The following is a 16573-nucleotide window of genomic DNA, read 5'->3' as shown; positions in this document are numbered from 1 at the left end:
AATTTAGACCAATTTGTAGAAACGTGTTTTCACTCTAACATGGAAGTCATTTCTGTTGATCAGTGTTAAAAAAGCCAAATTAAATCCATTGTGACTCAATGTTGCAAAACAATAAAACAAAAACTTCCAAGGGACATGAACACTTTTTATAGGCACCATATGTCACCATATACAGCCCAGTAATTCCAAGAAACACAACAGAATCAATGGAAGACTGCACCCAACTGGATGGACAACCAACCAATGTGCAAGAGGCAACAGACTGTACAAATACAAAAAAATAAACAAGCAAGCAATAAACATTGAGAACCTGAAATGATGATCAATACTCCTAAAGCCAGGGAAAACCACGCTGTATCAAGTTTGTTGAGCTTTGTCAGAAGTTTGAGTTTCAAAGAGATGAAGGAGCCCCAAAATTGAGTTCAGCTTTCCAACATAGTAAGCACAAGCAGGCAGTCACAACTAATAACTGATTTTCTCCAACAACGATATGATGATGCCACATTTCCTGCCTTTAGAGTTAGGCAGTTGGCAAACATAATGTTCCCTCTCCCCAACTCCCAACTACTACTTGATTCGGGCATTTGGGACCGGGTTCAAGAAACAGCTTCACTTGAGAGATGGGAATCTTTCACCCACAAAATCTCAATCTCACAAGCCTGTGATACTGTTATTGAATACATGAGGCAGTGACCTACAGAGTTTTTAGACTCCAAAAGAATAATGGAATTTTAGAAGGCACATACAATGATCAGCCAAATCCTTAGCAAACATCTAGTAGTAACTAGGATGCAAGGGCCAGATGGCTCACTCCTGCTTCTCCTGCATTTGCTTGAACAGTTCTACCATTCTCCTTTACATTCCATTTCATCCATATCATTTTAACTTTATTCTACCTCTGACTGATTTGTCACATATCACTTCCAGTTCCTCTGAGGTCTCATCCCTGCTTTTTTTTAATCTTTCTGCTTTACTCCTTTACTTGTATCCTCTTAAAAGTGCTTTCTAAGAACCTGCAATGAGAACAATCATAATACAGACAACTGGTACATGTTTTAACATGTACAGTCAGATTTAAAATGAATGACAGAGAATTTGTCTATTTCACACAAACATCACAATCAGCAATATATTTAAGCATACCTGCATAAAGTAGCCAGAAACCAGTGCTTTTCTAATGTTTATATAATAATCCCGACTCGTGAATTCTGTACTCCTCCGAGGCAGGTTGAATCTATCCATGATTCGTGACAGCTGTTGACGTACATTGTCAGCAGACATCAAGGATCTGTAGTTAATAAAGTTGTCATAGCACCACTGAACCGACTCATGATCTAAAAATAAAAAATAGTGTATGATTAATAAAAATGCGATTTTATTTCAAACAGACCTCTTTAAGGCATAAAAACAGATCTACTGAGATCTCCCCAGCAAATTCATAACTTTGAAACAGTGCTACCCAGATCTCAGTTCTGAAAATGATTTGTTGTTGTGAAAAAGAGTCAAGTGGAATGAAAGGAATCGATTCATGAGTATCTGATCCCGTTGCCTTCAGGCTCTTCTTCTGATCAGTTTTCAGAAAGGCTCATTTACCATACACAAAATACCCATCCAGTTAGAACAATATGAGCAAATATAAGCCATGGCATTAAATGGCAAAACTGGACACACATACACACAGTCACAACTATTAGTGTATAAGAAACATACTAATCAAATTTATGTAGTCTGGTAGCAACACTCTTGACCATCAGAAATGGTGAAACTTAACAGGTTCCCTGTTCTTCAGAAACATTTCAGATTATAAACCAGGAGAAAGAACATGACTGCCATATTAATCCAATATTGTTGTGAGTATATCGTACAGGTATTTCTTTCACTGACTTCACCGACATTTTATAAAAATATACGGACCACAACATTGGTCTAAATATGGCCGTCATGTTTTTTCTCCTGGTTTATAAAAACTCAGTCACAATTCTAGTTATTTGACTCTTTGCAGTGGATAGTCATTTTGATATCTTACTTTGTATTATTGAAAATCAATATTTGGTAAGTGGACTCAGTTCACTAAAATGTTCCAATGACATCAAGAATAATGCTCACATATATCAATATGCTCCTTACAGACTTCAATTTGTACTTGGGATCTTTCCCATACACTGTTTAGTCAGGAAAAAAAATGCACCTACATCAGAAGCAGAGGCAGCTCTCCTTGGATACTAATGTTTCACTCAATTCTCTGCAACATCACTACGGGGGATCGTAATGAACGTAGAATTATGCATTACTGGAACTAATCCATTCAAAGCGCAAGGTCATAATCAGAAAAGCTTTGTATCTGAAAATTAACTGAAATTTCCAAGAAGCAAAGATGGCAGGGAAAATTGTTGAACAGCAACATGCTGCAGAAAAGGAAAGACAACAAATTTTGATCTACCAACTATTCTGACGATAATTTGCCCCCTGCCAGCTCCTCTTCTCTCAAAAATGACAATTCATATAGCCATACTATTCTAAATCAGATGACATGAGTCATTTCTCATGTGTAAACAAGAGTATCAAGAGGCTATGAGTCTATTCTGAACTTGCTTTTTGTCTTCCTAAAAGGTACCCAAATGTTCTACGGAGCTGGAATCTACAACTATTCGGAGCACGATGCAGCCGTCAAGAGGTATATCCCTCCAATAGGATCAATAACACAGCAAAACATTCCTGACTGGTATGGGCAAGTATGACACAGTAACTCACATCAGGAAACCAAAAGGTCTCAACAGATCCCATCCACTTAAAAATTTGCTCAAAAGGACAGGGAATTACTGCCATATCCTTTTACAGTCCATCCCCAGTACAGACAAGCTGTAAGCTGCCGACAGGGTTCAAATTTCATCCTCCACTATTTCATGGCCACTTCAATGGAAAGCATATTGTTTTATTCCATTCCTGCATACATACATTGGGGGCATAAACAGCATAAATACTAAAGGTCTAAATGAAGAACATAACTCTGACAGCATAATTTCCAAATAGTTAGCACTAAAAAGAACAAGTGATCCCTGAATAATTCAAATTCTAATGGACCATGAAATACAAGCGAATGCAGCATTATGCTAAATAAAATAAGTTAAACCATGGATGATTTCAAATATCTTCAAGTATGCAGGAAGTCATAAAAAGGTCAACTTAGAACAATGTTGTGCATTTTCCATCAGCCTGTTTTTTAATGGATATATTTCAGGCAATGGTCGAATCAAGACAGCATAAAGGTTAGTAGAGTTCCAGGCAACAGAATACAGATCAGTTATGTGTATGGGCTGAGAAATGGCAGGTGGAGTTTAATCCAGCCAAGTCTGGGGTATTGCACTTTGAGAGGTGTAATGAAAGAGGAAAGTATATAGTACCTGGCAGAACCCTCATCAGCACTGACATACAGAGGGAACTTAGGGTCCAAGCTCAAGTAGACACAGTGGTAAAAAAGGAATTGAGTATAAGAGTAAGGAATACATATTGTACCTATATATAAAATTGGTTAGGCTCCACTATGTGCTGTTTTGGTTCTCTGATTATGAGGATAAGGAGGCTTTGAAGATATACCATATCAGATCAACTACAATGTGATGAGTGTGCAATCGGATGATTGATCGTGGGGTGAATAGATGAGCCCTCCTACGTGCAGGCTGTACTCGCCTTTTGAATGTGCATGTTTTTCATCTCAGTGGGCACGGTTTGTTGCTCCCACGCTGCCAGTTGCCCAACATGTTCCGTTACTAACTTGACTCAGTAAAAAGGTTTAATTATGCTAATCTGTTGTAGTTCTTCGTCCATGCATATGTAACAGGAAAAGGCACAGAAAGAAGGATGCTGCCTGAATTGGAAGTTACAAGCTTGAAGGTGATTGGACAAATGTGGGTTGTTTTCTTTGGAACACTGAACTCTGAGAGGAGACCTAATTAAGAAGTTTATAAAATTATGAGAGGCACAGATACAGTAGACAAGCACATTCTTCCCCTCCCCATGGTAGAAATGTCTAATACTGAAAGACATGCATTTCAGGTGTGAGGGGAGAGCTTAGGAAGATACATGTAAGCACTTCTTTTTTTAAACTACTCAGCAGATGTAGGTGCCTGAAACAGGCTGCCAGGGGTAGTGCTGTATAAAAGGCTTTAAAAATAGACATTTGAGTATACAGGAATGGAGAAAGGAGGATTATGCACAGGCAGAGAAGATTTAGTTTACTTTGGCATTGTGTGGGCTGAAAGGCCTGGTCTTTTGTTGTACTGAATCATGGACTACCTACTGGAAAAAATTATGTGTATTCAAGTTCTGGACAGATCTGTGTCTAGATCCACTTTAGATAAGCTTTTAAATTTTATATCTGAACAGATGTCAACCAAGAAATAATTTATGCTTCACCTACTCTCTAACAGATAACAGAAGTATCTGTTCATGATCAAACAATATCATGGAAAAAACTAAAATAAAGCAAAATATTCAACTGTCTAACAGTAAAACAGCGCGTGCATTCTTGAAAATATAAAATGCCCAACAGGCCAAATGCCTTTGGTTTCTAAAATTTAAGTGCATCCAGTTTTTTTTTCTGAAAAACTGCATGAAAATACACAAACAACAGGAATTCTGCAGATGCTGGAAATTCAAGCAACACACATCAAAGTTGCTGGTGAACGCAGCAGGCCAGGCAGCATCTCTAGGAAGAGGTACAGTCGACGTTTCAGGCCGAGACCCTTCGTCAGGACTAACTGAAGGAAGAGTTAGTAAGAGATTTGAAAGTGAGAGGGGGAGGGGGAGATCCAAAATGATAGGAGAAGACAGGAGGGGGAGGGATGGAGCCAAGAGCTGGACAGGTGATTGGCAAAGGGGATATGAGAGGATCATGGGACAGGAGGTCCGGGGAGAAAGACAAGGGGGGGGGGGAACCAGAGTATGGGCAGGGGGTGTAGACAGAGGGACAGAGGGAGAAAAAGGAGAGTGAGAGAAAGAGTGTGTGTATGAAAATAAATAACGGACGGGGTACGAGGGGGAGGTCGGGCATTAGCGGAAATTAGAGAAGTCAATGTTCATGCCATCAGGTTGGAGGCTACCCAGACGGAATATAAGGTGTTGTTCCTCCAACCTGAGTGTGGCTTCATCTTTACAGTAGAGGAGGCTGTGGATAGACATGAAAATACACAGCAACATTTCCTTTCTATATTTGAAGAAAGCAGCAGTTTAGTTTACAATAAACCATTTATGCTAAGGAACAAAGGGCTTCTGTGATTATTCTCTCTATGAATGCTTGCAGGTTGTTTATGTAGCAAACAACTGCTTTTTCTGATTGATGAATGAAATTGGGGGGTAAAGCGGATGACAGCAGCAATTACTTCTGACCTTATTCTAACTGTATGGCTGATTAGGCCTTTGCAGAAGGCAGTTAAATAACAACTTTACTGCTGTGGATCTAGAGCCAAACTTAGGCTGTATTGGATAACATGTCAGAACTGGTGTGCATTAAAATTTATTTCTTTATTTCTTTCAATTAATATAATTTAAGCTTTATTTCTTTCAATTAATATAATTTAATCCTACATGCATTATTTTGCTCCCTATTATCACTCTGTACCCCCTTTTTAAATGAAAGACATTCATCTGAAGTGTGTTTCTGAATCTGCTGATCCTACATGACCTATTGAGTATCTGACAGCAGTTCCAGTATTTTACTCCTTTATTAAACATTTCAGGGACATGCCCAGCATAAAGCTTCTGGGAAACTCATTGATCCAGGGCAGCCTCTCATCCTACATGGACAGTATAACATAAAATTACTCAAGCTTTCGAAATAATCTGTACTACATTATCAATGGTGCAATTTAAGACTCTGCTCGAAAGATCAAACATCTTTTGAAGCAATAGATTCCTTTTTAAAGCAATATTGTACTAAGTTACATGGCATTCATATTATTGATAGGCAATAAATCAACTCAAAGTAAAAATGCCATCCACAATTTCACTTATGAAATAGAAATAACTGTACCTATTAGATTTTACCAAATTGGGGAATTTTAGGATTACTTTACAATGAACAGCTTTACATTTAAGCATCGTCCTACAGGCATCTGTCTTGGACTTCAACTTCTCACTATGCTTATTAATCATTTGGACGATGGGATTGCAAGTCAGAAATTCAAGTTTACCAATGACACAGTGATAGATGGCATTGTAAACAGAGTAGTTGAAAAGTATGGAAATACAAAGATATTAATACATTAAACAGATGAACAAAGTGTTAAGCAAATAAGCAAGATGCAAAAATGTCTAATGTGACCTAAAATAACATCACGATGATTAAGTACAAAAAAAAAGAGACAGAGGTGCTCCAGACTACATGCACACAAAAATGATGACAATCCAGCATGCTCGGGGCTTTGACACTGCTGAACTCATCAATGACTAAATGCTATTCCAATCACTATACTTTTATAGATGTTATAAGCTTATACAGTTTAAGAGGCTACACAACACTATTATGCGCATTGGTCATGCATGCAGCCTGGTACAGTCGTTCCAATCTATTCTTACTTTCTTCTTCTTACTTTTTAATTTACGTTATTTTTTGTATCTTTTTTCTCACGGTAACATGTCGAAGCTGCACCCTCTCTAACATGCTGGTAGAGAGTTTTATTTGGGTTTTCTTTAGCGCTGGAAATGGTTACAACCCGACACGCAGGACAGAAGCAAGGTCGCATTGTGTATTCCACGGACCAGCAAATGCCGGCCGGTTTAGCGAGCAGAGCAGCAGACACCCCTGCTGAAATCCGGAGGAAAACACACAGAGGATGCAGAAGGGGATCACAAAGCCGAGGAAAGAGGACTGATTCGAGACAACAGAGACTTCTGGAGAAGAGGAGTTCGGTGGGTAATCCCTTTCCACCTGACCAGAAGTGCATTGAGAGCAGTAAGCGTAAAGGAGTTGGGTGCTTACTGTTCTGGCTAACAACGGATGGTGCAACCTGGGGCATATTACGATCGAGGAACATGTTTGCGGACTGGATATTGAACTTTTTACTGTTGGACTTTGGCCACATTCCACCGTGATACAACACTTGGTGGCACGGGAGGTCGTTCCTGCCTGTGGTCATCGAACGTGCAGCTCTTCCTGTGGAGGGTCAGACACCCTGAGCCAAATAGACTGGTCCTGGACTTATTTTCCATCTGGCATAGTTTGCATTTTGTTGTTTGATTGTTGGGGGTTTTTTGTATTGCTATACCTACGCTCTATTCTTGGTTGGTGTGGCTGTAACGAAACCAAATTTCCCTTGGGATTATTAAAGTATATCTAACTATAAGTTATCCCATAAATTCAGCGAGATTGAAGCAGTGCAGACACTGGTGAACCGAGTGTGGCACGTATCACCTGGTGGGCCAGCTGCTAAAAGAATGGAGATTCACAAACAGTTGTACAATGGATTACCAGGGTATTACTAAACATAAGAGTAATGACCGCTGCCCTGTTTATCCAGAAGACCACAGCTGGAGAATAGAGTTTAATTCTGAACACTATTGCAAGGCTAGTAGAGACTTGGAAGGAGGATATTGAGATTTATCAGGTCAGTACAAGTTTACAGCATGCATTACAGAGCAAGTTATTTTACATTGGGTATAATTAAATGAGACAAGATTAATTGATGATATCAATTAATCCTGTCTTGTGAAAAGAATAGGAATAAACTGGTAGAATTTAAAATTCAGTTTGAGGATGAACACCCTGGGTCTGAAACATACATTTTTATGTTAAATGAAGAAAATGAACAAAACGAGGATATAATTGGCAGAAGTGGACTGGGAAAGATCAGACTGGTAGAAGAGCAGTGGAGGTCACATTTGAGATGATACAGTCTAACTGTGATAAGAGGAAGTAGTAGTTCATCCTGGGTCAACAAAACTTGCGTGGATATTTGTGTTGATGTCATAAACTCGATAAAGCTGCAAGCTTGAATTAATTAGATTTGTGAGATTTACCCTACCCTAATTAATTGACCAAGGATTTACCCATCATCTAAACGTAAGTCTTTGACAGCAACACCAGAAAACAATATTAGCCACAGCCTATAGATTGATCTTGCCACCATCCCTGCAATACATATGGGACTTTTTGTTTTGCCATTTCTTTGCTACTTTTGCTGTCATTTGTCGCAATCCTGTGGCCAACTCTTCCATTACCTGTTTCTTTATTTCACCATCTATGTTTATGTGACCCTGTACCAGTAAATTGGTTGGAAGGTAAAGATGTTCTACAAACAGAGCAGAGAACAGATGGAATACAATTTGAAATAGACATGGTAATTGGAGAAAGGGTGTTTCCTGGAGAAAATCACAAGTGCTAATGCTCAATTTTCCATCTATCTAAATGAATGTACTAAAATTAAGCTACAAACCCATGATTTGTATGGACCAGTACCACATACCAAGCTTTAAAAAAAAATCACTTTCTGCGCATTAATGCCCTGGTTATTATTTAAAACTACTCCTGTTAGAAACTGGAACACAAGAAGGATAACTATTCCGCTACTTGTAGTTTCATTGAATATAATCTTAAGAACGCAAAATGCCCTCATATGATCTGTGCAGAGAATGTAACTGCTTAATAACCTATTAGTTAACCAGTCTGAGGTGCGAAGAGCTTTGAAAATTCATTAAAATGGCTGTTTAGCAAATACTTAACTATGGAATTGAAAAATAGAAGTATAGTTTACTCACTCTGCTTGAATGCATGGTAAACGTTGAGCAGGGTCAGGTGATCTCCATCTATATGTGCGAACCGCATCTTGGCTTCGTCAGCTGCTTTCTTAGCTTCCGTTGGGCGAACAAAACACTGTGGGACTAAACAATGTTGGTATGGGCCCAACACAGACGCCCATATGGATGAGTCACTCATTCACAGACACAGGAACAAGGCCTAGCTAGGTCAGTTCAGAGAGCATTGGGCAGGGCATGATGGGATATGGTCACCAACTGCATCTTGGATTGTCTACTACCTTGGCTTGGTACCAAACATCAACACCTACTCACATCTGCAAGACAAGAGTGTTTCAGAAGCTACACAATTACCAATTTTTAGTGAAAAAAGGCGGTGCACAGGGAAATACAGAACTATAATAATGTATTAAATGAATGCCTTCGTAAGCATTTTCCTAACCTGCCAAAAAAGTGATAAGTAGCTGTCAAACATTTAGTATTTGAAGTGTGTGATGCTGTTAACAGATGACTTGAATCTCATCCTTGCCTACAAGTTAAAAACCAAGAACAAAGGAAGCAAGGGTGAAATTCTGCCCTGCCCAGCTGCTCTGAATCTGATTTAATCTATAGTACCCTACTGACAGAGTTCAAGTCTGTTGCCTTGCTAAATATTACTTACAAAATGTAATCAGGCTATTATTGGTTTTGTACAAGCCTTGAACAGCATAGAATCAGTATTAATGGAATACAAAACCAGAACTGTGAAATAAGTGACCAATGTTCAAGTCAAAATGAACAATGTAGTGTTGTCCACATCCAAAGGGATTCCCTAAAATGACCACAAATCATGTTATTCTTGATGTTTAATTCAACAGATATTTTCAATCTAATGCTTTAACGGAAGCTTTTGATAGCCATATCTCAATTATATCTTAAAGTATGTGGTCTGCCTAAATCATAGGGGAAGATTAAGTGTAGAATTTCTGTATTATTAAAATTCTAAGACAGTTTTTGTTTTGCTCATGAAACATGAACTAGGCTGAGCAGTCTCAATATTCATCAATACCTCTCCTATATTAAGCTCTTATAGGCTTCTCCTAGTCATCTGCTTAAATAGAACTGATTTTCAGCCAGGGTAAAACATTAAAAAAAAACAAAAAATACCTAAAGCTAAGCACCAAATCTGAAAACTGTAATCATGATTAATATGCTGTGCTTATAAATTCTCAAAGTACCTATCAAAATTTCATCAGTACTTAGCACAAACATTCAAATGCACAATTATCATTCTGTTTTTAAACAGGCATCCCAAACATAATCTTGCAAAAGATCAACTCCATGAGAAATTCTCCCTAATAATTTGTTTAATTTAACTGCAAGGCATGTCTTGACAATTTCATCCCCGCTATTACCTGACAACATTGCAGTGATGGAGAGAATCTCATTTGAACAGTTGTGTTCACAGCTGGCAATAACCATCTTGGCCAACTGTGGATCTAATGGGAATTCTGCCATCATGGACCCAAGTTCAGTGAGATCACCATCGTCATTCAGTGCAGCCAGATAATTCAAAAGCTCCAAGGCCCTCATCAGTGTCTCAGGTGCTGAAAAGTAATTTGTAACAACGAGTCATGAACAAAACCTCTGATGACAAAATCACTTAAGTGCATACTTGTCACCCTCATTCTGTCCAAGTCTTTCAACATGAAGCTCAAAGTAGTCATAGTTCACTCCAAAAAACTTTTTGAGCAAATGACATCTGTGCGCTGATCTGTACTCCAAATCATTGATGATGATTGAAACTATACAGCTCAACTGACTGCAGCTAACATTTCATGTGGCTCTAACCTTAAGAATGAATAATTAACTCAAAGATCAACTAGCATGGGAGACTGGAAGAACACAAAGCCAGGAATAATCAGTGCAGAGAGGAAAAGAAGGGTGCAAAATACACCCCAAAGACATTTTCTTGGGCAGGGAATGGATTCACATTTATATTACAAACATCTGGCTAGATTTTATTTTATTTACCGTTTACGCAAGATTTCAATGACTAAAGAAGCTGAACTTAAATTTGGTCAACCCAAAAAGCCCCAATCACAGAGTTTCCAATATCAGCATTCCTATATCAATGTACAACCCTCCTGCAGTTCATCTTACAACACAGAGCATATTACAGGCCCTTTTGCCCATAATATTGTGCCTCCATTTTTCTATCATCCATGTGCCTAATCTAAGTTTATTAAACACCCTTAATGTATCTGCCTCTACCACCAGCCCTAGCAGAACATTCCACGGACTCACCACTCTGTGTATAAAACTGACCTCTTGACTTCCTCGTACATTTTCCTCCAATCACCTTAAAATTATGAACCTTGATATTTAGCCATTTCCGTCCTGGAAAAAAGTCCACAGCTATCCACTTGATAAATGTCTTTTACCATCTCCTACACCTCTATAAAGACATACCTCGTCCTCCTTCACTTCAAAAGCCCCAGTTTGCTCAACCCATCTTGTTGACATGAAATGCCAGCATGGTACAACGGATGTTCCAGAGGAACCAAAAGGCTTGTGCTCCTCTTCAAGACTTCAAACACACTAATCAGCCTGAAACTCCAGTGCAGTGCATCTGTCAAGATGTTGCCTTTCACAAGAGGCTAAAGCAAGAGCACAAATGATTCCGCACAAATGATTCCACACATGGATGTGAAAGAAACTCATGAGGTACAAGACCATAAGATCATAAATCATAGCAGAATTAGGCTCTCAGCCCTTTGAGTCTGCTCTGCCATTCCATCATGGCTGATCCCGGATTCCAGTCAACCCCACACACCTGGCTTCTCGCCATATCCTTTGATATCCTGACTGATCAGGAAATGATCAACTTCCATTTTAAATATATGCACGGACTTGGCCTCCAGTGCAGTCTATGCAGAGCAGTCCACAAATTTACTACTCTCTAGCTATAAAAAAAAAATCCCCCCTTACCTCTGTTCTAAATAGTCAACACTCAATTTTGAGGCTGTACCCTCTAGTTCTGGATACCTTCACCATGAGAAATATCCTCTCCACATCCACCCTATCTAGTCCTTTCAACATTTGGTTAGGTTTCAATGAGATCCCCCTGCATTCTTCTAAATTCCAGTGAGTACAGGCCCAAAGCTCCCAAATGCTCCTTATATGTTAACACCTTCATTCCTGGAATCATCCTCATGAACCTCATCTGGACTCTCTCTAATGACAGCACATCCTTTGAGATATGGGGCCCAAAACTGTTGACAATACTCCAAGTGCAGCCTGACTGGTGTCTTATTATTATCTCAGCATTATCTCCTTGCTTTTATATTCTATTTTCCTTGAAATCAATGCCAACATTGCATTTGCCTTCTTTACCACAGACTTAACCGGTAAATTAAACTTTTGGGAGTCTTGCACAAGGACTCCCAAGTCTCTCAGCAGCTCTGCTGTTTGAACCTTTTCCCCATTTAGTTAATAGTCTGCACTATTTTTCATTTTACCAAAATGGATTATCATACATTTCCCAACACTTTATTCAACCTGCCACATTTTTGCCCATTCTTCCAATTTGTCTGTCCTGATGCAATTGTATTGCTTCCTCAGCACTACCTACCCCCCCACCTATCTTTGTATAATCCGCAAACTTTACCACAAAGCCATCAATTCTACTATCTAAATTATTAACAAACAATGTTAAAAGCAACAGACCCAATACTGACCCCTGAGGAACACCACTAGTCACTGGCAGCCAACCAGAAAAGGCCCCTTTTATTCCCACTCACTGCCTCCTGCCTGTCAGTGATTCTGCTATCCATGGCAGTATCGTTCCTGTAACACCATAGGAATTTTATCTTGTTAAGCAGCCTCATGTGTGGCACCTTATCAAACAGCTTCTAAAAATTCAAATAAATGACATCCACTGCCTCTCCTTTATCCACACTGCTTACTGCTTCCTCAAAGTAACAGATTTGTCAGGTAAGATTTCCCTTTACAGACTGACTTGGTCTTAAGTTATCATCAGTCTCCAGGTACCTTGAAACCTCAACGTGAATAATAGACCCCAACACTTTCCCAACCACTGAGGTTAGGCTAACTGGCCTTATAATTTCTTTTCTTTTGCCTTCCTCCCTTCTTAAGGAGTGGAGTGATATTTGCAATATTCCAGTCCTCTGGGATCACGCCAGAATCGAGTGATCCTTGAAAGATCATGATCAATGCATTGTTATCTCTTCAGCAACCTCTCTCAGGACTCTGGGATGTAGTCCATCCGGTCCAGGTGACTTATCCACCTTAAGGCCTTTCAGTTTACCTAGCACTTTTTCCTTTGTAATAGCAGTGGCACTCACTCCTGCCCCCCCACCCCCCCGACACTCATGGACCTCTGGCACACTGCTAGTGTCTTCCACAGTGAAGACATATGCAAAGTACCCATTAAGCTCATCAACCAATTCTTTGTCCCCCAATACTACCACACCAGCATCATTTTCCTGTGGTCCAATAACAACTCTCACCTCCCTTTTACTTTTTATACAACTGAAAAAACTTTTGGTATCCTGCTTCATATTGGCTAGTTTGCCCTCATATTTCATCTTTTCCCTTCTTACAGCTTTAGTTGCCTTTTGTTTGATTTTAAAAGCATCCCAATCATCCAACTTCCCACTCACATTTGTTATCTTATATGCCCCTTCCTTGGCTTTTATGCAGTCCTTAACTTCCGTTGTCTGCCATGGTTGCCTACCCCTGCCATTTGAGAACAACTTCTTCAGTGGGACATATCTATCCTGTGCCTTGCGAACTATTCCCAAAAACGTCACTCATCTCTGCTCTGCCATCATCCCCGCCAGTATCCTCCTCCATTCTACCTGGGCCAGCTCCTCTCTCATTCCTTATAATCCCCTTTATTTCAATGTGATACTGATACATGTGATTTTTGTTTCTCCCTCTCAATTTGCAGTATAGATTCAATCATACTATGATCACTACCTTCTAAGGGTTCCCTAGTAATATCTGGGTTATTACACAACACCCAATCTATGATAGCCCTTCCCCAAGTAGGCTCAAGCACAAGCTGCTCTAAAGAGCCATCTTGTTGGCGTTAAACAAATTCCCTCTCTCATGATCTGACACCAACCTGATTTTTCCAATCCCCTTGCATATCAAAGTCGCTCATTACAATTTATTACATGCCTTTTCCAGCTTTCAGCTTTCCAGTCACCACCACATCTTGGCTACTATATGGAGGGCTATATATGATTCCCATAATGTGTTTCTTTTAAAACCCTTGCAGTCTCTTAACTCCACCAATGACAATTCAACATTCTCTGCCCTATGTCACCTTTCTAAAGATGTCATTCCATCTCTTACCAACAGAGCCACACCACCGCCTATGCCTTTCTGCATGTCCTTTCGATACAAAGTATATTCTTTGATGTTAAGTTCAACTATGGCGTGCTTTCAGCCACGACTCAGTGATGCCCACAACATCGAAGCAACCAAATTTTTGATTGCACTACAAGTTCTGCCACCTTATTCCAAATGCTAGGTGCATTTAAATACAGCATCTTCGTTCCTGCATTCTTTACCCTTTTGAATTTTGCCTCTGTGGTACAATTTAACTCTTTGCTCTGTCTGCATTTGTACCCAATCACTGGCTTGACCTTCCTTACATTCATGTTACACCCATCACCTACTTGTAAACTTGCTGGCTCATCCTCGGCTCTATCATACTGGTTCCCATCCCCCTCTGATATTAGTTTAAACCACTCCCAACAGCTTTAGTGAATCTGCCTGCAAGAATACTGGCCCCCTCGGACTCAAATGCAACCTATCCCTTTTGTACAGGTCCCACCTGCTCCAATATGCAGCCCAAGATCTGCTTCTAAAGGGAGTTTTGTAAGAGCATTACTTGGACAGAGACATTACCACAGAAAGTACATTCAGTTTTCTTCATGGTAAACAGAAGAGTTATTGGGGCACATTCACTAGTAAGGATTAATTATTTTTCTATCCCTACAAACTCAAGGTTATTCTTTTGTCTTCCAACAGATCCAATGTATTATTTATAACATTATAAATAATGTAATAAATGTTTTGGGTTGGCCAAGCACAAATAAATTCTGAAATTTGAAACATGATTCCGAACAACGACTTGATTTATGGTGGATAATGCTGTTCTAGAAGTTTCCATCAGAAACAGCCCAAGGAGAGACACTTACCAGGTGGATCCATGAAGTCAAAATGTACCAAGTCATCAATGCCAAGTTTCTTCAGTTGAAGAACTACAGAACCCAGATTGGACCTCAAAATTTCAGGGTATGTGTTGTCCTGGTAATTTTTTTCCCCCGAAAATAAAAAGCAAGACATCTCAAATAAAAGCATTCACAAAGGTCATAAATAGTGTAAAATAAAACTATACTAAATGCTTCCTGCTTCCTACTAACAGCTAAGCATTTAGGAAAACAACCAGAATACATTATATTACACAGACCATCTAAAAGCTTTCGCATTACAAATGCACTGAACACCAGAATCAGGCCTAGAAAATAGCAACCATCAAAATGTTATTAATGAAGATTACCTGTCTGGGAGGGCTGCCTTCACAAGCGTGAAACAAGGTCATCTTAGAAGCACTATGAAGGACAAGGTCCTTCAACAATGACATCATAGTATTTTTTTATATATATATATATAGATCCTTGCCTGAAATTTCCCTTGCTCATCTTATACACTGAATATAACCAATTGCAAATCAGAGGAAGCAATCAACTACAAAAAAAAAGGTTAAATGAAAGAGACTCAGTTACTAGATCAGTGGAATACTTGGATGATTTTTCAAAAAGTCAAGAATTCAAAGAACTTGTAAGTGTTTCACCACTTTGTAAACAGCAAATACTGAAATATGACTGAGTTTGCATTAGCCCAACTTAATCTTGCTGCCCCCCAACATTCAGGCAAGAAAAAAGCATGTCCCAACATCATGAGAAGAACATATCAATAAAATCAAGAACATCTGAGCATCCCCAAAAAAATTACCTGCAAATCTGACCTCAGTGTAGCCACGAAGTAACAGGTACCTGTTCATTCCAGATAAGTTTCTGGTTCTAAAGGCTTGGTTCTTCAAAATCCATTCAAATCAGGAAACAAATTCATCTAATAGGCTATCAGGAGAATAGCTGGACAGTTCTGGCAACCTGCACCAGAATTCTCCAAAGACAGAAGAACAAGAGCTATGATAGAAAGCTTACCTGCATTTCAGTTTTATAGGCTTTTTCAGTGTAAAGTCTAAAGCACTTCCCTGGTCGAGTACGACCAGCACGGCCAGCTCTTTGCTGTGCTGATGCTTTGCTGATGGCAGTCACCAATAATGATTCAACTCTGATCCTTGGATTATACACCTGTAAATTAAGAAAATACTTGTAATACCAGCCACTGACTCCAACATCAAAATGGGTTTCTTGTTTGGCAAATCAGGAGTTCAAAGAATGATTAAATAGTTTTCACTTTTCATGGAACCACAAATGAGGGGTAAATTCTACAAAGTTATTAGTGACTGGGAGATGCTAATAAGAGGGTAAAAATGTATTAACAATAAAATAGTGAAAAAGGAATGTGAAAAATGTTAAAAGTCAAAATAAGGAAAAAGCAAGTGGTTTCTGAAGCAATGTGCAAGCCCTACAAACATTACAATGTCATTGTGTTAAGTAGACAACTACATTTCACAGATATTTACAACAGAATCAGATAGTGTGACTGACATCCTGAAGAAATGTAGTACTGAATCAGGAACAGATCTTGCCAGGGTTATGGTAAGCAAAAGAATAGTGAT

The 16573-nt window shown here is 39.2% G+C and overlaps 1 protein-coding gene across 3 annotated transcripts in view; it reads right to left on the bottom strand.

The window, feature by feature from the left end:
• Positions 1-16573, bottom strand: part of dhx15 (DEAH (Asp-Glu-Ala-His) box helicase 15) — a 127696-nt gene that overhangs the window by 14404 nt on the left and 96719 nt on the right. For 2 of the 3 annotated variants that reach the window (XM_063043359.1, XM_063043360.1), the window contains exons 8-12: positions 15993-16142; positions 14964-15072; positions 10143-10334; positions 8752-8874; positions 1144-1334 (exon numbers count right to left, since the gene is read on the bottom strand). In XM_063043359.1, coding sequence (XP_062899429.1) covers positions 1144-1334; positions 8752-8874; positions 10143-10334; positions 14964-15072; positions 15993-16142 — 765 coding nt within the window. The other variant, XM_063043361.1, reaches the window with a different exon arrangement.

Source organism: Mobula hypostoma, chromosome 3 (assembly GCF_963921235.1).
Source record: "Mobula hypostoma chromosome 3, sMobHyp1.1, whole genome shotgun sequence".
In the NCBI taxonomy this organism is placed as follows: domain Eukaryota; kingdom Metazoa; phylum Chordata; class Chondrichthyes; order Myliobatiformes; family Myliobatidae; genus Mobula; species Mobula hypostoma.
This window is presented reverse-complemented; position numbering and strand designations above follow the sequence as displayed.